The sequence below is a fragment of the Talpa occidentalis genome, unplaced genomic scaffold (genome assembly GCF_014898055.3).
Source record: "Talpa occidentalis isolate TD23 unplaced genomic scaffold, MPIMG_talOcc4v2.1 talOcc4.8, whole genome shotgun sequence".
Taxonomy (NCBI): domain Eukaryota; kingdom Metazoa; phylum Chordata; class Mammalia; order Eulipotyphla; family Talpidae; genus Talpa; species Talpa occidentalis.
In genome coordinates this window covers 70,533,742-70,553,406 of record NW_023605194.1, presented here as the reverse complement: position 1 = coordinate 70,553,406, position 19,665 = coordinate 70,533,742, and the positions used below count along the sequence as shown (strand labels likewise).

The 19,665-nt window shown below is 57.4% G+C and overlaps 1 protein-coding gene across 2 annotated transcripts in view; it reads left to right on the top strand.

Moving 5' to 3' along the window:
* The first annotated feature begins 444 nt into the window (after nt 1-444).
* TRAF5 (TNF receptor associated factor 5) overlaps nt 445-19,665 on the top strand; it is a 35,929-nt gene continuing 16,708 nt past the window's right edge. Inside the window, exons 1-3 of one of the 2 annotated variants that reach the window (XM_037497338.2) lie at nt 445-491; nt 17,188-17,406; nt 18,585-18,642. In XM_037497338.2, coding sequence (XP_037353235.1) covers nt 17,189-17,406; nt 18,585-18,642 — 276 coding nt within the window. In that variant the 5' untranslated portion in view covers nt 445-491; nt 17,188. The other variant, XM_054690633.1, reaches the window with a different exon arrangement.

Genomic DNA, 19,665 nt, shown 5'->3' with positions numbered 1-19,665 from the left:
ATTTAAAGTGTGGACAGTGTTCTTGGGACAAACTGACTGCTTGACGGGGAGGAGACGGTGAGGCGGCGATCGCAGCCACTGCGCACCCACCTGCGCAGACACTGAAAAGGAAAGCAGATACACCTTTGCAAAACGAGCCTCCCCCAGTGTGCTGGAAGGGTGGGGTGGGAACGGGGTGCGGGGGAAGAGAAGGGAGAAGAGGAAAGCAATGAGAGAAGGGTTACTCCAGCCGGATTCAGGGAGCCCGTTGTCACCTCATTTAATTCTCACGCCTCCGCACCCGCCCCGCCCCGCACGCTGCTCCTTCCTCTCGGGCGGTAATCTCAGGGCTGGGGTACAGCCTAGCGCGCCCCGGCCCCGCCCCCGCCCCCGCGCCCGGGGCCCGCCCCGCTCCCCGGCCCCGCCCCGCTCCCTTCTCCGGCTCCGGGCTCCGGGCCTCCGGGAGGAGCGCGCCTGCTGACCCGCCCGCAGAGCCCAGCGCGGAGCCGCACGTGAGTTCGGGCAGATCCGCGCCCCAGGTTCGAGCCCCAGGGCTGCTGGCAGGACTGAGGGGAGCGAGGTGCTCTGTCCGCTTGTCACACTTTTTGAAAGCGAAAGCGCGCGCGGCGCAGGAGCCCGGCAGCCGCCTCCCCGCGCCCCGAGTCAGACTGCGGGGCCCCGCAGGGTCCGCCACCCCTCAACTCGGGCGAGTCCGGGGGAGGCGTGGGGTGGGCGCGGACTGCGCTACCCTGAGCAAGAGGCAGGGCACGGCCCGGGGCTGAGAGGTGGCGGCAGGCGGGCTCTGCTCGGGGAGTGGGTGCGGGGTGCCGGCAGCTCCTTCTCGACCGAGGGGTGTGCGGCGGGGACGCGACCCCAGGCTGGAGCCCCCTGGAGCCGGCGGCTGCGCCAGAGGCGCTGGTGGGCTGGAGGGCAGGTGCAGGTCGGGGTGTGCAAGCCGTGGGGGCCTTTCCGGCGCGAGCCCTGGTGCAGACCCTGCACGCGCCGGAGCCCCCTCCGCTTCTGCAGGGCTTCTCCTGGAGCGCGCGGGAACTCCGCTCGGACTGGCAATGGATGGGCACCCCAGGAGCCGCAGGCGCGCGCGCGGCTCCTTCAGAAAAGCAACACGCACCCGGGGAGCTCCAAGGGGTCCCTAAGAAGAGCAGGGCGCAGAGAGGTGAAGGGAGCCGCCGGGCCCCTCAGGCAATCCGTGGAATCTGGGCGTCGGCGCCCGGTTGTTGCCCCTCGTGCCTGCGCCCGAGGTCTTGGCAGTTCTGAGAGTTTTCCGTGAATTCCCGCCCGCGCTCGCCGCTGTCCCGCTGGGCTGCTCCCCCGACTTTGAGCTGGTTCGTCCTCCTCCTGCAGAGTTTCCATATTTGGCGATTTCACATTTACTTTCATCGGAACTCAGTGTCTGGCTGCGGCTGCCTGGCTGCACTTGGCCGCCAGCCTGAGGTCGGGGAGACCCGGCGGGCCCGCCCCGCACCCCACTCCGGCCCCGGCAGCCCCGGGCGCTGACCCGTGTCCAGTACCAGTTTAGTACCATAAATATTTGCTGCGCCGTTGCTGCTAGCCAGAGGTGGGAGGGTGAAAGGATTCACTAGAGAGAGTGGGGAGCAGGATGGGCAGATCCACTGCTGAGGGAGCAGCAGGGAGACAGGAGAGGTCTGCTGTGCCCTGTGGGTAGCTTCCTGGCCAGGGATTGAACTCTCGCTGCAGTGGCTGGGATAGCTTGATAGTGCTGTCTTTAACCCCTGCACCCCCAGGGCTGCATATTAACAGGCCTCCCCAGTGGCACAGCAGGTGAGTGCAGCACTGTGAATCTGTCCTCAGCCTCTGCAGTACCAGTTCGATTCCCGGCCAGCCAGGGAGATAACCACATGGTGCGGCAGACCTCTCCTGTCTCACCTGCTGCTCCCCTCAGCAGTGCTTTTGGTCTATCTGCCTGTTCTGCTTCCTGCTCTGTCTCTGGTGAATCCTCTCACCCTCCCACGCCTCTATCTGTACCCCAGCTCTTGTATAAATAAATAAATCTTAAAAAAAAAAAAAGAATGAAAGACAAAAAGTTTGCAAAGAAATTGGTTGGGGGACTTCTGGGGACGGAACAGTTCTGGGGGCTGTGGCAGGACTTTAGGCCAGGAGAGCCTCTGCTGGGACCTCTGAAATTCAGGTGGCCCCTGTGCCCCCTCAACCCCAGACAGGGTGTTAGCAGAGTGAGGGTTTGAATGAAAACCTCATCCAAATGCTCCTAGCTAAGTGCTCCTATCCCCAACTGGGCTCCGGTGGGAGGAATGACAAACTGCCGGAGCCCATGTGAGATGGGCAGGGAAGTCAGCGGCTGCTGTTCACTCCTGTTGGGTTCTGCCTTGAGTCTGGAGTGCGTGGGCTCGCCTCATGCAGGGCTTGCTCCCTGGCCCAGACGGAGCTGTTCTCTGGAGACCTGCCCAGGGGCTGGTGGGACTTGCTGGTCCTCCGGGGCTGAGGTCTGTGTGGTGCGGATGGGAGGGGCTGTTTCCATCTAACAGGATGTCGGGGTGCCCCTTGATGGGTGGCAGGTGGTGGCACGGATGTGGAAGAGGACAGGGGCCCACTCCCAGGAAGCACCGCAAGCATGGGGCTGCTGGATACACAGAGTCAGGCCTCCTAGGGGAGCCTTGGGAGAGGAGTGTCACCTTTGGACACAGCTGCTGGACATGAGTGGCCAGCGTGGACATGACTTTCCAGCTGGGGGCTGGAGAGAGACTGGGCTGCCCCAGGCCTCGCTTACCACCCACAGCTCCATGCAGAGCCAGCTCCTCACCATCTCCCTATGGCCTCCCCAGGGAAGGGCAGGCGGGGGCGTCCCTTCTGGGGGCCAGTGCAGCTGCGGCTTAGAAGTGATGGAGTTTGCTGGCCCCACTCCTGAGCATTCTCAGCGCGTTTCAGTTACAGGAAGCTGAGGTTCTGGGCGGAGGCGTCCTGGGGCCAGACATGCCTTCAAAGCCTGCGGTGCCTCATCTGCTGGGGTCTACGGGCACTGACAGGCCAGGGGCACACCTAGAGAGCTCTGCTGTCAGGTTGTGCCTTTTGCTGATGCTCCTCTGGGGACCCGCCCCTGCAGAGCTGCAAGAGATGGGTGTGGGGCGGGGGGACTGGGGGAATGTGCTGCCTAGGGAACCCATCCCCAGGACTGGAGGCTCTGGGGGCTGGTCCCCCCCGCTGTGCCCTGGGGAGCTTGCTGCATTGCCCAGAGGAAATTCTCACCAGAGGGGTGGGTAGCAGTGACCCCCATGGTCCCGCCAGCCGCATCTTTTGATGAAGACTCTGGAGGGCCAGGAGGAAATAAAAATGAAAATGCTCATCAGCCTGCTGAGACAGAGCCCAGATGGAGCTGAGCACGTGTGTGGCGCCTCCAAGCAGGGAGGACACACGCAGCGGAGAACAGGCCAGGTGTGCCTGCAGGTGGCCCATGTTAGAGGGAAGTTCCGGGGTGCACAGCAGGGCACCCCTCATGCACTTTCACAGACCCAATGCTCCGTCTTCTCACCAACACCCTGACCTCCCCCACGGCCTTTTGTCTCTCCAGGAAACAGCGCCCCTGGTGTGACTTTCAGGATGCACTTAGCCTGTCTCCCTTCAGATGTCACTCCTTCAAGCACCGTGATGTTAACTGTAGCTTCCAGGGGCAGGTGGCAGCCCCTGCTGTATTTCTAGACGTGTCGCTATAGCCCTGCACCCATCTCGCGTGCTGCACCTTGCCCTCTGGCCCCGCCCGTCCTCTGCGTGTGAGCGGGGGCATGTGGGGAGGGGTGTGAACAGAGCTGGATCATTAGGTCTTACGCACGAAACTGTATAACATTAAATGCCACCCACGGCCTTCACATGCATGAAATGAACAGAAGAGAAGGTGCTCGCCTGATGTGGGAGCTAACCTTGTCCACCTGCACCCCTTCCACTTCCCTCCCTGGGATGGGTCCCCACCAGTGTACCCCCATCCTCTGACCTCTATCCCACCTATTCCCCTCCCTCTACACTCAGGTCTATTCTGGGACAGTCTTCTGGAAAGAGTAGCCACTCTGGCTCGGCTCCGGGCACCTGGCAAGTGGCTGTGATGCCTTTGGCAGTCCCAGCCTCCTAATCTTCGGTCGCCAGTCTGCCATGCAGCTGTCGCTGGTTCCTGGAGGGCACCGTGCCCTCCTGCTCACCAACCCTCCCTTGACCTCGAGCTTCTGGCTCTGGCCCTCCCCCCACTCTGCAGCACTGCTGTGGGGCCTGGGGGCAGCCCAAACTGAAGGGGAGCCCCTCACTGCTCCCTTCCTGGACAGCTGGATTCTCGGGACAGGCAGAGTCTTGACCATGATGTTTCCAGAGCCCCAGAGCCACTCCTCCCTCTGTACTCCCCAACCCTGCCAGATCTCTGCTCCCTCAGGCTGTCCCGTCCCAGAGGCCTCACTGTCTGCCCCAGGGCTGCATCCACCCTGCTGCTGTCTGCCAGGCCTTTTCTCTGGCCCAAGAAGCAGAGGGCGCTGTTGTGCAGGCTGCTGAGACCTCTGCGCCCCGTGGTGCCTGGAGCTAGCACAGCTTTGGGAAGGCGGGGCCGCCAAGCTGGGCTGTGATACACGGGTGGGAGCCTTAGGCACTGGAGTGCCTACGCCTTCCCTCCCCCCCCATAAAGGAACAACAAGGTGTCACCCACTTGGGGGCCTGGAAGGACCAAATGAGCCACACTGTTCACAGAGCTGAGCTTCGGGAGGACCGGGAAGCTGGTTTTCCTCTTACATGTTCCGTAGCCGCAGGGGTCTGGGGTCTCTGGGGACACGTGAATGTGCATGTAGGCGGAGGGCGCTCATGTGCAAACTAAACACACACTAAGGACTGACCTGTGGTGTGCAGTGAAGACCCTCACTTAGTCCTGTGCCTGCCCCTCTGGCCGTCCAGACCAGGCAGCCCTGGGAAGCCAAGGGAGTGGATGGGGCAGGGGAGGCAGCGGTGGGAGGCGGCAGGCAGCTGGGGCTGGTCTCAGAGGTAGGAAGCCAGGCTTCCTTTTTCTTTTTAATCTAAAGGACTTTTTGTAAGTAGGCACTCATGACTAGGAGACACTGAGCACATGACATACGTCACGACATGGTTTAAACCTTGAAGCCTTGGTCTCCGCTGCTATGCAGCGTGGCCTCGTGGGCAGCGTGGCCTCATGGGCAGCGTGGCCTTATGGGCAGCAGGGCCTCCTGAGCAGCAGGACCTCAAGGGCAGCAGAGCCTTGTGGGCAGCTGGGCCTCATGGGCAGCAGGGCCTCCTGGGCAGTGTGGCCTCATGGGCAGCAGGGCCTCGTGTGCAGCAGGGCCTTGTGGGCAGGCACTGATGCAGTGGGACTTGGCTTTGCTCCAGGAGGCTGTTCTTGGCTCAAGTCTCTGCTCTTGTTGTTTTGAAATTCTGAGGATTCTGGTCTTTGGAAGGATCGAGGGCAGAGCAGGTGCAGCCTCAGAGGAAGGGCGGTGCAGGCAGTGAGGCCACATGACCCAGCAGAAGGGAGAGAGGGGGTCTGGGAAGCCATACACAGGCCTAGCCCCTAGAGCTGGCAGCGGGGACACCAGGGGTCAGCTGAGGGGAGTGAGGTCAGCCTGCTTTGTCAGCCCCCTCATCTGCCCCTGGACCGAGCTGAGTCAGGCCTTAGAGGGTCCCTGGGTGCTGCAGGGTGGAGGCAGGTAGGTGTGTGGAAGCTCAGTGGGTACCACAATTTCTTCTTCTGGCCTTGTGTTGAGGCGAGGATTCTGAGGAGGAAATCCCTGTCTTTCAGCCTGGGAGATGCCCTGTGCACCCCCTAGGATCCAACCACGTGGAGGCAGAAGGGTCAAGCACTCTGGTGGGGGGTAGAAATGGAGGGAGGGGCTCGGGCAGCAGGAGAGGGCTGGGCAGAAGGGTGAGGGAAGGCATGAGCAGTAGCCTCACGGGGGAAGAAGATCATGGGCTCAGCAGCCACCCTGATATTGAGGTGGTTTATTTGAGGCTCTGTCTCCTTGGAGTGTCCAGGCTGTGTGTCACTGTGGACACGCAGACACGGGCTGCTTCCTGGATCCACCGAGTCCAGTGCATGACTATGTGGGGCAGCTGCCGACATACCTCACTCTACCCTGACTTCCCCGCCTGGTTCTTGCGCCTCGACGGCAGGGCAGGTGTCCTCACGTGGCTCTGCTCCGGGACCCTTCTCCACCTCATCCTCCTGTCTGAGCACCTCCTTCTCCATGTGTGCCTCTCTCCCATCCAAAGCTTCATCTCTTGGTGGGAAGGCCTCTGTGTTGGAGGGTCCCCAAGACCAGGCCCAGGCTTGGTGGTTTGCCAGGAGGACACAGCAGATGGTCACCCCGCTGCGATTTATTACAGAGAAAGCAAAATCCACCAGGTGAAGATGCACCTGGTGGAAGTGGGGGGAATACAGCTCCCAGAGGTGCCCCTGAGGCCCCGCCCAGGAGCTGGATGGTGCCCATGCTGACTTGGGGCACGTGTAAAATAGCCATCAGGGGTGCCCACTGGGGACATGGAGCCCTGTGTTTGTACTGAGGACTGGCCTTGTGGGCACCAGTATGCAGCATGTTCCAGGCTTCCAGAAGGATGGGCTCAGCCCCACAGGCAGCTAATGCATGCAGGCCCAGCAGGGCAGCTCAGCAGTCGGGGAGCTGCCCGTGATCGCGCCCTGGCAGCAGGCCTCCCTGAGCAGCCGTTCCCCTCTGCACAGCTTCCGCTCCTGGCCTGCCTGCGCCTGGCCACAGTCATGCTGCTGAGGACGCCACCTGCATGAGGGTTCCAGCTCAGTGGCCACATACTGTGAGCAGGGGGACCCTTTAAACCCCTCAAACTCCATTTCCTCCCTCATTTGCAAAAGGGGAATTGCATTTCTTGCATTTCTAGCAGTCACTCTAGAGTGACAGCTGAGCTGATGTGGAGTCATTCCGTCTCCCCTCTGGGTCGGCTGGGGCCAGTTATGAGGGGCATCAGCTTGTGCCAGGAGATGGCTTGAGTTGAGAGTTCATCGTAGGGGGCAGGCTGGTGGAATGTGACTGTGAGGCACAATTGGGCCCTCAGGACCAACTGGGTATGGCTGCTAGGTGGGTGATGTCCACATCAAAGACCCCAAGGTCAGCGGCCACCCCAGGAGGGTGGCAGAGCCAGCTGAGCAGGGGACTTGGGCTGCTGGCAGGAAATACAGGCTGTTCTGGTCTGAAGTCTGTTTTTTCCTGAGTCGGAAGTGAAGCGGGTAGGGTGGGGCCAGTCAAGGTCTGTGGTTTAGCCACTGGAAACAGCAGTGTGCGTGCTGGCCGGTGCAGCCAATGTCTCCAGACAGGGGACTGCAGGGCTGCACCACCTGGTGAGGCTCAAGGTGAGGCCCACACGCATTCACTGGGTCAACTGCTGCCTCGCTGCTTTACAACTCAGCATCCTTTCCCTCCTGGCCTGGTGTCCTCATGCACCCCTAGCACATGCCCCTGGCCCTCAGCCACTGCTGGTTTGTAGAGGTCAGGACGACCTTGTGAGCATGGCCCCTCAGTAAACAAAAGAAACTGCTCTGTCCTCACAACACTACTGTCCCTGGGGAGACAATGAGGATGCAAACAGCTAGTTGGGGAGCAGGATTGTGGAGAGAAGGCAGCGGACGTGTCCACACAGGCTAGTCAGCGAAGGCCTCTCCTGGGGTGTAGGGGCAGCTTTCAGGTGTCAGAGCCCAGAGCATACGAGGTGGGGGCAGCAGGCAGAGTCTCCTTGCCAAGGGAGAGTGTGGTGAGCGTGGACATGGGCTTTCGGGGGCTGAGCACAGGACACGCGGCCTGGTCTTTTGGGACACTGGCTTCTTCCTGAGATGGGCGGAGACGGGACATCCATGACTTGTGTTTTGGAAAGGTGGACCAGCGTGGGGTGGTGTGTGCAGGCGGCCCTCCTGCTCTGCTGCTTTGTTCAACAAGACCCTCCGCCACCAAGGAGATCACGACTTCGGAAGACTCAGGGGACAGTAGCACACTTAGCGCAGATCTCTAAGGTCTGCAGTTGTTTTCTCAGCCATGTGTCACACACGCGCAGCAGCCGCACACCCGCGGCTCTGCCCCACTCTCTTTTTTGGTGTCCAGACCCTGTCTGCCTGCCTGACACCATGCCCTGGTGTCCCGGCCACTGTCCCTGCGTGGGGGCCCTTGGCAGGTGGCCGTACATCACATGTCTAGGTCAGCAGTGGGGCCGTGAACCCACGCCAGCAGCAGCTGTGCCCAAGCATTCGCGGGGAGAGGGAGCGTGACTGGGATGGCCTTGGCCTTTGCTCGCAATTCACCAGCAAGTCCAGCGAGAGTTTCGTGTCCTTTGTGGCGTATCCCTGTCACCTGCCTGGGGCTCCCAGGAGTCTCCTCTTTCCTAGGCCATGGAGATGGGCCTCTGTTCACAGGGCCACTGGACTCCCCTTCACTTCCCGAGTGTGTGTTCTGTCCCCTGGTCTGTGTGAGAAAACGGGGTGTCCAGGAAGGAAGAAGGGGGAGACTAGAGTTGGAGATGGCATCCGTGCTGTGGTGAGGTGGGGATCCCTACTCGTATTTGCAAGGACTGCCTGCTGGGTATCAGAGTCTTTCAGATGAGGCAAGACCTTGCTCAGGGGAGCCCTGCAGGAGCCTCCCAGAGGTATGGCCACCCTGGGGAGGAAAACCCAAAAGTGTGGTGTCCCAAGGGCCCAGGAGCAGGAGTTTCTGGAAGGAAGAACCAGATCCTGCGGAGGGACAGAGGGAGTGTCGGGGAAGGTGGGGGTTGCTGACAGTTCTGAGGGGTTCATGTGCCTCCCTGGACCCTGCCCATCCCGCTTGTGAATGAACTCTTAGGGGAGGCAGCCTCCTCCCGCTCTCAGAGTCCCTCCCATAAAAGCAACCTTTTGCCAAGGACATATTTGGGGGGGCAGATTTTTGCTCCCCTACAGTCCGTGCCTTAGCTGCCCAGCACCTCCTTCAGGTGAGCCTGTTCCCTGCCTGCTCCCCCTCCCCCCACTCATCATTATGTCCATTATTATTCAGGATTTGGGCCAAGTAGACACTGTCCTCACTGCTCCCTGAGGCCTGCTGTGAGGAAAGCCCCTCCCCCCTCCCCCCGGGCCAAGTGCCACCTGCTCTGCTCGCTCATCCGACAACGGGCTTTCTGTTCTTTAGGCACATGGCACTTTCCCAAGCTGCCCTCTGTCCCGTCCCCTCTGCCTGGACTGTCAGACCCAACTGCTCAGGTGTCACCTCCTCCATGAGGCCCTTTGCTCATCAGCGGCCGCCCAGTTTCCCTATCTCAGTGCCGCACTGGTTCCCTTCAGTGTCACCCTTGTAGTGGGTCTGTGCTTGGCCTGGGGTCCCCACAAAGCCCGTATGTCATGTCGTGCCAACATAATTATCATCATGATGCCCCGAGGTCACTGCCGCTGTCAGGGGTGCCTGTGTGCAGCCCCTGGCAGGAGGAGCCACAGCCCCCAGCCAGAGGCCCCCAGAGTCTTCCCTGAGCCAGCCGCCCTTCCCACCCACCTCCCACCGTCCTCAGCTTCCGGCCTCATGTAGGGGGGGCAGTGAGCTCATCTTCTGAGGGGCTGGAGGAGTGGGTCCCTACCCACTCCTGGCCCTGAATGGCCAGCGGGAAGCTAAGGGAGGCCTGCAGGAGAGCAGCTTTCTGAGGACGCTTGTGGCAGGAGCACCTGCTACTACTTCTCTGGTCCAGCCCAGACAGTGCCACCCCTGCAGCAGGTGCCCTGGAGGGTGGGGGTGCTCAAAGGTCCAGCCCCGCCCTCTGCCCCAGGCAGCGGCCCACGGGGTAGGGGGGGTGGTCACCCTGCAGCCCCCTACTCATCAGGGAGCTTTGCTGGGCTCCCTGGAAAATGAGGACCCAGAGGTTTCCTGAAGCTGCTCCTCATAGGAAGTCAAGTTACACCCTCCTCCCTCCTGGTCCGGTCCCCAAAAACCCTCTTCAATGACCCAAGCTGAGAAGGAGCCCTCTCCACGGGCTCCACGGCTTCTCCTCCTGCGCACCCCGTGGCCTCTCCTGCTGCGCGCTCTCCTCCCACAACCCTGCAGCCTCTCCTCCCGCGGGCTCAAGGGCCTGGACTCCGTCCTCCTGCACGTCCGTGAGCGTCGCCGCAGGGAGCGAGGGCGCAGCAGCTGCCGGCCAGGCCGCCCCTCCCGTCAGGGCAGCGCACGGGGCAGAGGCAGCCACGGACCAGCGGCCCTTCCAGCTTGCCCCACGCGTCCCCTCACCCTGGGCTTCCGGGCCAAGTGCACATGCCGCCGTCTCCCCGCTGACCACACGCTCCCCTCCCTGCAGGGACGCCGAGGCCTTGGCGCGCTCAGCACCCCCCAAAGGAGCCCTGAGGCGGCCGCTCCCAGGTCCTCACCGTCCCGCACGGCGGGGCCTCTGCCGACCGCCTGAACGCGATGGCTTCTGCCAACGCAGTTGGCACCCGGCCCTCGGCACGCGAGCGCGGCAGGACCGCCCTTGCCCGTCGCGGCTGTGCGCGGGAAGGAGCCTTCGGAGAAGCCGAGCCGAGCCGGAGCCCCAGCCCGCCGCCCCCAGAGCGGCTACTCGGGGCTGAGGGGAGGACGGGGCGCAGCCTCTTTTCAGCCGGGCGTGGGCGAGCGTGGGCCAACGAGGCCGGGATAATGAGCCCATCGTGTTTACTGGCTCATTCATAATTATTCGGCGCCAAGTGAACTGATTGGTCCTAAAATGGTCCAATCATCACTTAGACAAAAAAACAAACAAACAAACAAACAAACACCGACCAGGCCCAAGTATAAAATTGCGGGCATCCGCCTTCCAGCCCACCAGCCCCTGGCCGGCTGGCCTCTGCCCCGCGGGCCCAGGACGAGGGGGCTGGGCCGCCCCCTGGGAAGCTCCCCAGACCAGGTGGTGCTCCTGAGGGGGCCACCTCTGTCTGGCTGGAAACTCACTGCCCCTCTTCCGGGGCTCAGGATGTTGGGGGAGCCTGTCCTGCCATGCTCTCGCCTGCGGGGGTGGGGGGTGCGCTGCAGTCCTGCGGCACAGTGAGCAGTGTGCCCTCAGGCGCCCTTAGCCTGAGGGGCCCCGACAGGACCCCAGCAGGGAGCTCTGTGCTGCTGGCCCCGGGGCGCGAGGGCAAGGCCGCTGCAAACCCTCTCTGGCTCCCTCGTCCCCGCTGTCTCTGGGGGCTGCTCACCCCAGGCCTAGTCTCTGCAGAGCGTGCAGCCACCATGGCAGGAGCTGCCTCCCAAAGATGGCCCTCAGGGTAAAACCTCCCAGGCTCAGAATAGCCACCGAAGACAGGATGCATGCCTTGCTGGGTCCAAAATTCACCCAGGAGGGGGCTTAGGTGTCCCCAGAGCACCCCCTCTTCCCCAGAGCACCCCAAGGCGGAGGTGCCCTCCCGAGGCCTTGGCTCCCCTCCGTCCTCTCCCTTCCCGCAGTCTGCCACCACGTGTTCCAGGTGGAACCTGGTGTGGCCCCGAGATCCCCGGCCCCCACCTGCCACCGTCATGTCTGTCCATGCATCTCCTCTCAGGAGCGCCTCAGGGCCCAGGGTAGGTCCGGCCTGGGCTGAGGCACAGGGGAGGGGCTGGTGCTTTCAGAACCTGGTGCAGTGGCTCTGGGGAGTGAGGTCACAGGGATCGGCATTTGGTGGTGACAGGAGCTGGGGAAGCCCTGGACAGGGGGCCCCGGGACCCCGGCCTCCTGTGGGGCCGTGCTCTCAGGGAAAGCCCAGAGAGGGGGTCAGAGTTGGGGGGCAGCCCTCGTGGCCGGCAGCTTGGCTTGGGCCACAGCCAGATGAGGGTGGTCGTGAGAGCCAAGGGTCAGTGCTGCTGGGTCCCTGACTCCCCCTCACTGGGTCATTGTAACCGCCCAGAGCCTCCAGCTGCCCCTGGGGAATGCTACGCTTTCATCTAGAAAATGCCTCCCTCTTCTGCAAGACCAGCCAAGGTGCTTTCTTCCCTGTGAAGTGTGCACAGATACCCCAGGAAATGCTGGCTTCCCCCATCTGGGCGCCACGGTTCTGTTTAAATCCCTGTTTGGGGCTCTTTGGGGCACTTGTCGCTTGTCACTCGAGACAGCTCCTGGGTGCATGTCTGCAAGCTGCAAGGCCCAGGGCAGTATTAAAGCCCTCCCGTGTGTTCTAGACCCGGGGCTGGGCAAGCAGAGAGGAGCCCCCAAGCACCCACCTCCAGTTGTTAAACCCGAGGCTGTGTCCTGCCTAATTTTTGTACTTTTTCTTGTTACTGAGAGTGATATTCATGCTGCTTCAGAATATTTGACTATTTATAATGTGTCCCCCCTAATAGATCCAAGGAAATATAGAGGCAGAGGATTTTAATCATGGCAGCCACAGGTTTCCCGGGGCATTCCAGAAAAGTCTCAGGGAAAGATGCATGGATTTATGAAGGGCCAGCATGGAAGTGAGGAGGCAGGAAGAGGCTCTGGGGAGGGGGCGGGTGGGATTGATCTTTCTTGAGTCACTGACACCCTGTGTGTACACACGTGGATGGTGCAGACAAGGCTGGTGACTTCAGGGAGGAGATACACAACCACTCTCAGTAATTTTGATTTTGTTTTCCTGATTTGCAGAACCAAAGTCTTTGCTGTTCCTGTTGTGTAAGCTATTATACCCCAAGGGGATGATTTTAATAAAAAGGAAGCCTTACTCATTGCTACTAATACTGCGTGGGGTGCGAGCGCACAGCTGGAAATGTGAATTAATTAGAGACATGTGTTTCTTAGGCAAAGAAATGTCAGCCCTTTTAGTTCTATTATTGGGGCACTCTCATGGCAGGAGCAGTGTGGCTTGGTTCCATTTTTGGAGCAGGGCAGAGATCTGAAGAGGCTTCAGAGGAAGGAGGCAGACCTGCTCTGGGGGCTTCACGGCTGGCTTCTGTGCACGAGCACCTCCCTGATACCCAGTCCAGATCGTCTAGCTGCAGACAAGGGCTTAGATTTTCAAATGCACAATGAGACGAAAAACTCATTTTCTTGAAAACAAATGCTGGCTAAGACAACAGCCCAGTGAGAGTGAATGAGGTCAGCAGAACACAAGGCAAGGCCTACATGGTGGGGGGAGGGCACCCTGCCGTCAGGACTCTGTTGTTGTTGAGCAACAGAGCAAAGGGGATGTCTGTGAGGGCCACCCTCATAGTGGCACTGCTGTGGAAAAGACTGACAAGGGGCAGTCCACCCAGAGGCCTGAGGGAGCAGGGGTCCCCAAGTGGTCATCAGGGGCCCTGGGGTGCTGGAACCTGTCCTTCCTGATGGCTCTTAATGAGTTCAGCAAAGTTCAGATGCAGAAACTGTGAAATTTTGCATATCAGAGCTTTTTCCCTAGGAGAGCAGATTATAAACATTTACCCCTATACCACTGCCTGGGGTTCCCCTGGGCACCTTCAAGTGATCAACAGGCAAAATTATCTTCACGAGGATACTAAGATTGCATTCACCATTTTTACTCTCCCCTTCCATGAGTGCTTGCTGTTACTTTCCAGAAGCTATGCGACTGATGTAGCAAAGACTGAGTGCAGGTCCTCTCCTGAGGCAGAGACCTACAAGAATGTCAACAGTGCCCCTTCTCCCACAGATTTTGTTTTGGAGAATGGTTATATTTCTTAAAAACACTATTTATGTTAACCTCTAATTGCCTTATTATTAAAGTGAATTAATAACGAACACTTTTAATTGCTCAATTTTAATCTCAGATATGGTAAATATCAATGTCCAGAACCCTCATAAACCCAGGGTCCTCAATTTTTTAAAATAGACCATTTTTAGAGTGATTTTAGGTTCACAGGAAAATTGAGAGGAAGGCAGAAAAATTTCCCAGGTACCCCCTGCCCACTCCACAACCTTTCCCATTATCCACACCCCCTCCCCCACCACAGTGGTACATTTGTTATCATTGATGAACCTACATTGTCTAGGGCAGGAAAAATAATTGCCCTGCTACCCTCTCTTGAGTTCTTAGCTGAGACTCTGTAAAAAAAGGTTAACAAGAGAAAAACAAACAAGTTTGTTGATATATATACCTCATGTTTCATGAAAGAACCCAGGGAAAGGTAGTAATTCCTCAAGGTGGCTTAGAATTCGGGCTCTATCTACGTCAGGAGATGGGGAGGGGGGATGTGGGCTCTGGACAGTGTCTTTCATCAAGCAGAAAATTTTCAAGTCTAATAAATTCAATAAAGTCTAATAAATTGTTCCTTTCATGGATTGTGCCTTTGGTATTATATCTAAGACATTATCACCAAACTCAATCTCATCTAGATTTTCCTATTACTTTGTTAGAGTTTAATAGTTTTGCATATTACATTGAAACCCATGGTCCACTTTGAATTAATTTTTGTAAAGAGTACCAGTCTTGTGTCTACATGCTTTTTCCCCCCATATATGTGTTCAGTTGTTCCAGGACCATTTCTTGAACAGACTCTCTGCACCACCATATTGCCCTTTGCATGTTTGTCAAAGAGCATGTTGACTGTATTTGTGTGGATCTATTTCTGGGTTCTCTATTCTGTTCCATTGGTCTATTTTTCTGTTCTTTCAGTATACCAACACTCTGTCTTGATTACTGTAGGTTTATAGTAAGCCTTGAATTTGAATAGTGTCACTCCTCCAATTTTTCCCCACTTCTTCAATATTGTGTCGGCTATTTTGGGTCTTTAGTCCTCAAATGTTAAGCATGGACAGTGTGGGCAGTTCTGAGACCAAAAGTGTGAGAATTGCTGTTGTAAAGAAAGAGGGACAGACACACAGATGAGTGCAATAGATTCTTGTGTTAGGAAAGAGGATAGAATGTCTCAGAGAAATCTGAGGAGAATTTTATGCTTCCCACTGCCTTTCTGGGGTTGAATAAGCTTGTTGCTCTGTGGTATGTCTCTGAGACTCCAAATTTAGATACTGTGTGACACAGATAGGAGCCTGGTCTGGGGAGAGAATTTTCGAGAGGTATAGCACATGGATTGTCAATCCCTGGCAGACTAGAGAACAATAGGCGGGTAAGGGCCTGGACTTGGTTCTTTCGCTTCTCTGAGACAGAAGAGAGTTTTGGATTTTAGGGTCGCATGTGGAGATCACGAGTTCTGCCTCTTCACCTTTATAATTAAAACTTGTGTTAAATCTCAAGCATGAACCACGTTAAAAAAGGGGAACTGTCACAGCTTGTATGGCTCAGCTTCTGCCCTTGAAGAGTGCAGGAAGCACATGCAGAGAGGAAAAGGCGGGGTGGCTTTGGTTTCAAACCTCAAGATAAAAAACATCTCTAGGCTACTGGGCTTCTCAGAAAGCTTCACTTGTGACAGAGGCTAGTTGCTTTCTCGGCTCCAGCATCAGGCTCTGAGCACCTGGCTGAAGAGAGGCCAGTGGCTGACAGGAGCAGAGCTGAGCCATGAAGGGGACACCAATCTCCCCTCCGATGTCAGACCTTGGAGCTGCCTCAGGCCCAGTTGACCCCATCAAGTACAACAACTCATGAGGTGCTCCCAGGAGTCAGAGCAAGCGAGGCTGACGGGCCACCTTCATGTACCCTGTCTGTGGACAGGAGGCCACCCCCAGGAACCCCCCTGACAGCCTCTGTCCTTCAGTGTCTGCCAGACATGCTGTAAAAGTAGCAGCATCCTGTTGGGAGGCAGCGCTGCTCCTAGCCCGGCGCCTCAGGTGGGTATGGGAGTCCTTAGAGCCCCAGACATCATGTGCCATTTTATAGGGAGGTCAAGAGTTTTCATCAAATTTTCAAAGGCAGGAGGACATTGGGGGTCAAGAAGCAGAGGCCAACATGAGTTACAGCTGCCCAGCTGAGGGTTTTTCAAAAAGCCCATCAGTGATATCAATTCCACAAATAGCTGAGTTACTTTCCACACCCGCCTCAGGGCTAGGGACCGGCAGGCCACGCTGAGCAAGAGCATGTGCTGTCTGTGCACCACTGGGTGGCATGGATACAAACCCGATAATCCCACAAACATGTGTCCATTTTCATCGAGTATTGCTCTGAACGAAAGGAGCCTGGTTCTGTGATGGATCTAGCAGGGGAGGCTTAGTTTTTGTTTTGTATGCTTATCTATTTTTGAAGAGGCAATGCATCCATGTTCAAAGCTTCAAAAGGATTACACAGTGAAAAGTCTCCCCCATCTTATGATTTAGCCGCTCCCTGGAAGCCTTGCAAGTTACACAGATTGGTGAACAGGCATCGTGCTCTGAGAACAGGAGCGAAAGCTTACCTAAGGCGCTTGGAATGAAAACTGAGGCACGAGTGTGAGTTAACTAAGTGGAAAGCACTGGCAGGGGCACTCCAGAGGTGACGGCTTGTGCAAAGGCCCTGTGACAGGAGGCAGCGTGATGTATTAGTAGGACAGGAGGAAGGTCATGTGGCCAAGTGCAGAAAGCAAGGGGAAGGCAGTCCAGATTCTCCTGGCTGGGAAGGTACAGGCCTGTTGCCTGCCTGGCTTTCTCGACTTTTCTCTCAGAGCCAGGGGAACCACTGAAGCATGAGGGGAGATAACCTTCAATCATATTTGGGCTTTGAGACTGTCACCCTAACTAGCTCTAGCATGGAGAATGGACTCTGGGCTCTTATTTAGTTCAGGTCAAGATGCTGCTCACAGGTGGTGGTGACACAGGTGTATATCGTAGAAACGTCCTGGCGGACAAGGGTCTTGCTTCTGAAAAATGTTGAAGACATTCATTTTAGTTCTCTCAAAAGAGCAGATGGAAAATCCCCAACAAGAGTTTGCCTAGGATGCAGTTAACACCTGGTGATTTTTTTTTTTAAGATTTATTCATTTTTGCATAGAAGAACCAGGGTGCAGGCTAGAGGGGTACCAGAGGGGTAGAGGTAAGAGGATTCGCCAGAGACAGAGTGGGGACCAGAACAGATGGATCTACTGAAATACACTGCTGAGGGGAACAGCGGGGAGACAGGAGAGGTCTGCTGCACCCTATGGGTCACCTCCCTGGCTGGGGATAGTTTGCTAGCACTGACTTAACCCCTGCACCACCAGGGAGGCCCAACACATGGTGATTTTTTTTGGTCCCAGCGTGTGGCCAAACCAACAGGGTGACCCAGACTTCTGTGGAAGGTTGCTGGACTGAGGGCCGAAGTCTCCGGATGTTTCTGGCCCAGCCTCCTGGGAGGCCCAAACACATCTCCCCACTTGGGAGCCCCAGGTCCTGGGGGTGTTTAAAGTCATCACCCGACATTGTCAAATTAGGAACCTTCTCTTTTCCTGCCCCCAGGATGGCTTCCGCCGAGGCTCGCGGAGGCGGCACCTGTGGCTTCACACGCCAGAACTCGGGCAATTCCCTGTCCTTGGACTTCGAGCCCGAGGCGGAGTACCACTTCGTGGAGGTGCTGCAGGAGCGCTACAAGTGCGCGCGCTGCCGTGCTGTCCTGCACAACCCGCACCAGACAGGCTGCGGCCACCGCTTCTGCCAGCGCTGCATCCTGGCGCTCAGGTGGGGCCAGCTCCCAGCGCCCACACCACGCCGAGGGGCTGCTGGGCGCCTGGGACCACAGAACCCGGGGTGGCAGGGTCGCTCCCGGGTCCTTCTGTGAGCGCCTGGGCCATTCTCATCGTCATCATCACCTTTTCTTACCATACCAAGACACCTGTTTTGCTTGCAAGGGCAAACCCAGAAGCACATTCCAGGCTGGCAGGACCTGTTTTCCATAGGGGTCTTGGCTACAGTCACCCCATTTTTGCCTAGAGGAGAAGGGGGTGTGACAGCATCCAGACAGGGCTCCCTGCCAGGGTGACGTCCCTTGTGTCCACATGGGCAGCTGTAAATCTGAGGTGATGCATTCTAGGGGGGATGCCAGAAGAGTGTGGGGTCTTACTGAGGGCCAGTAAGGAAGTCGCACCTGCCAGGCCTGGGGGAGAGGGCTAAGTGTTCTTTTAATACATTCACATCCCTTTGTGGGTTTGCCCACGTGTTGCTGTGTGTTCCACACCCCTTACTAAACGAAGCTCTCCTGTATGAAGAGCTAGAGGTCCCATCATGGAGCAGGGCCCACTCTCTGCCCTCTAGAACCTTCCAGTCCAGTGATGAAGACAGGGTGTGGCACAGCTCTTGAGCAAGGTCCTGCCAGGGGCATTCAGCTCTGCCTGGGGGACCTGCTCTTTGACTTGCACCCTGGAGGATGAATGGGAGATTTTTTAAAAAAGATTTATTTATTTATGCATACAAGAGCTGGGGTACAGGCCAGAGATGCGGGGGGTGAGAGGATTCACCAGAGACAGAGAGGGGAGCAGAACAGGCAGATCCACTGAAATCCACTGCTGAGGGGAAGCAGCGGGCGAGACAGGAGAGGTTTGCTGCACCATGTGGGTTTCTCCCTGGCCGGCCGGAAGTGAACTTGTGCTGCAGAGGCTGCGGACAGCTTCATAGTGCGGTGCATAAGCCTTTGCGCCACCACGGAGGCCCTGAATGGGAGATTTTTAGGCAGGCTGGGTAGGTGCTGAAAATTGGGTGTGGGGGGGGGGGCCTCTGTGAGGAAGGAACAGCACGAGCAAAGGCAAGGATGGTCTGGTTGGGGAATTCAAGGGGTTGAGTGTGACCGAGTGCTGCGTTGCTCTTAGAAGCAGCGTTGAGGTCAAGACTTCACCCTGCCTCTGTTTTACTTCTCTCTGCAGAGAATTAAACACTGTAGCCCTCTGCCCCGTAGACAAGGAGGTTATCAAGTCTCAGGAGGTAAGAAAAGTACCACTTTGGTTCAGCTCCTTGGGGGGGTGGTGGGAAAGCAGTGTCCTGACTGGACCTGGGGTTGGAGCAGGAGGGGTCCCCTTGGAGTGTAATCCTTTGTCTTGGGGTCAGGTCAGAGAGGCCATTTCACGTCTTTATTGATCTGGTCTGGTTTCCTCAGCTTCCTCCTCCCCTGCGTCCTCCACGCCAATTCCACTGAGCTGCTGGGAATGAGATGCCCAGTTTCAAGGAATTCTTTCTACTCTGGTTAATCTCTAATGCTCCTTTGATTAGCATTAGGGTTAAGAACCACTTTACTGAGCTAGAATGCACATCCCTCAGCACCCGCCTTCTGAGGCTGCCGCCACTGAATCATGTGGCCATAACTACTACCAAATCCCAGAACATTGTCACCACCCAAGATGTGGGTGGTGTTGATGGGTCATAACGCCTCAGTCCTTCTTCCAGCCCTTAGCAACCACGAACCTAGTTTCTGTTTCTGTGGATTTGCCTGTTCTGGATATTTCGTAGAACTGGAGTCAGACAACCTGTGGCTTCTTGTGCCTGCTCCTTCTCAGGCCCCTCCCTGTTGTAGCACGCCGCCCCAAACCTCCTTGCTCAGCCGCGCTATGTTTACCCATTTATTCACGGATGGGCTTTTGGGTGGTTTCTACTTTGGGGCTGCAGGCGGATGTGACTTGGTCTTCCCTGCGCTTGGCTCTATACCTTGGCACAGAATTGCTGAGTCATAGGTAGCTCTGTGCTTCCCCGTCTGGGGCTCTGCCAGACTGCTCCTTGGCAGCCGCTCAGTTTATGTTCTCCCAGCACATAGCACGGGAGTTCCGTTGCTCCAGATCCTTGCCTGAGAGTGTTCTTGCCCATCATTCAGAGCATAGCCTTCCCCACGGGTGTGAAGTGGGTCTCCTGGTTTTGATCTGCATTTCTCTAGTAGCCAATGACATTAGGCGCCTTGCCACGTACACAACGGCTATTTGTGGAAATGCCTGTTCTGTCCCTTTGTCCATGCTTAAA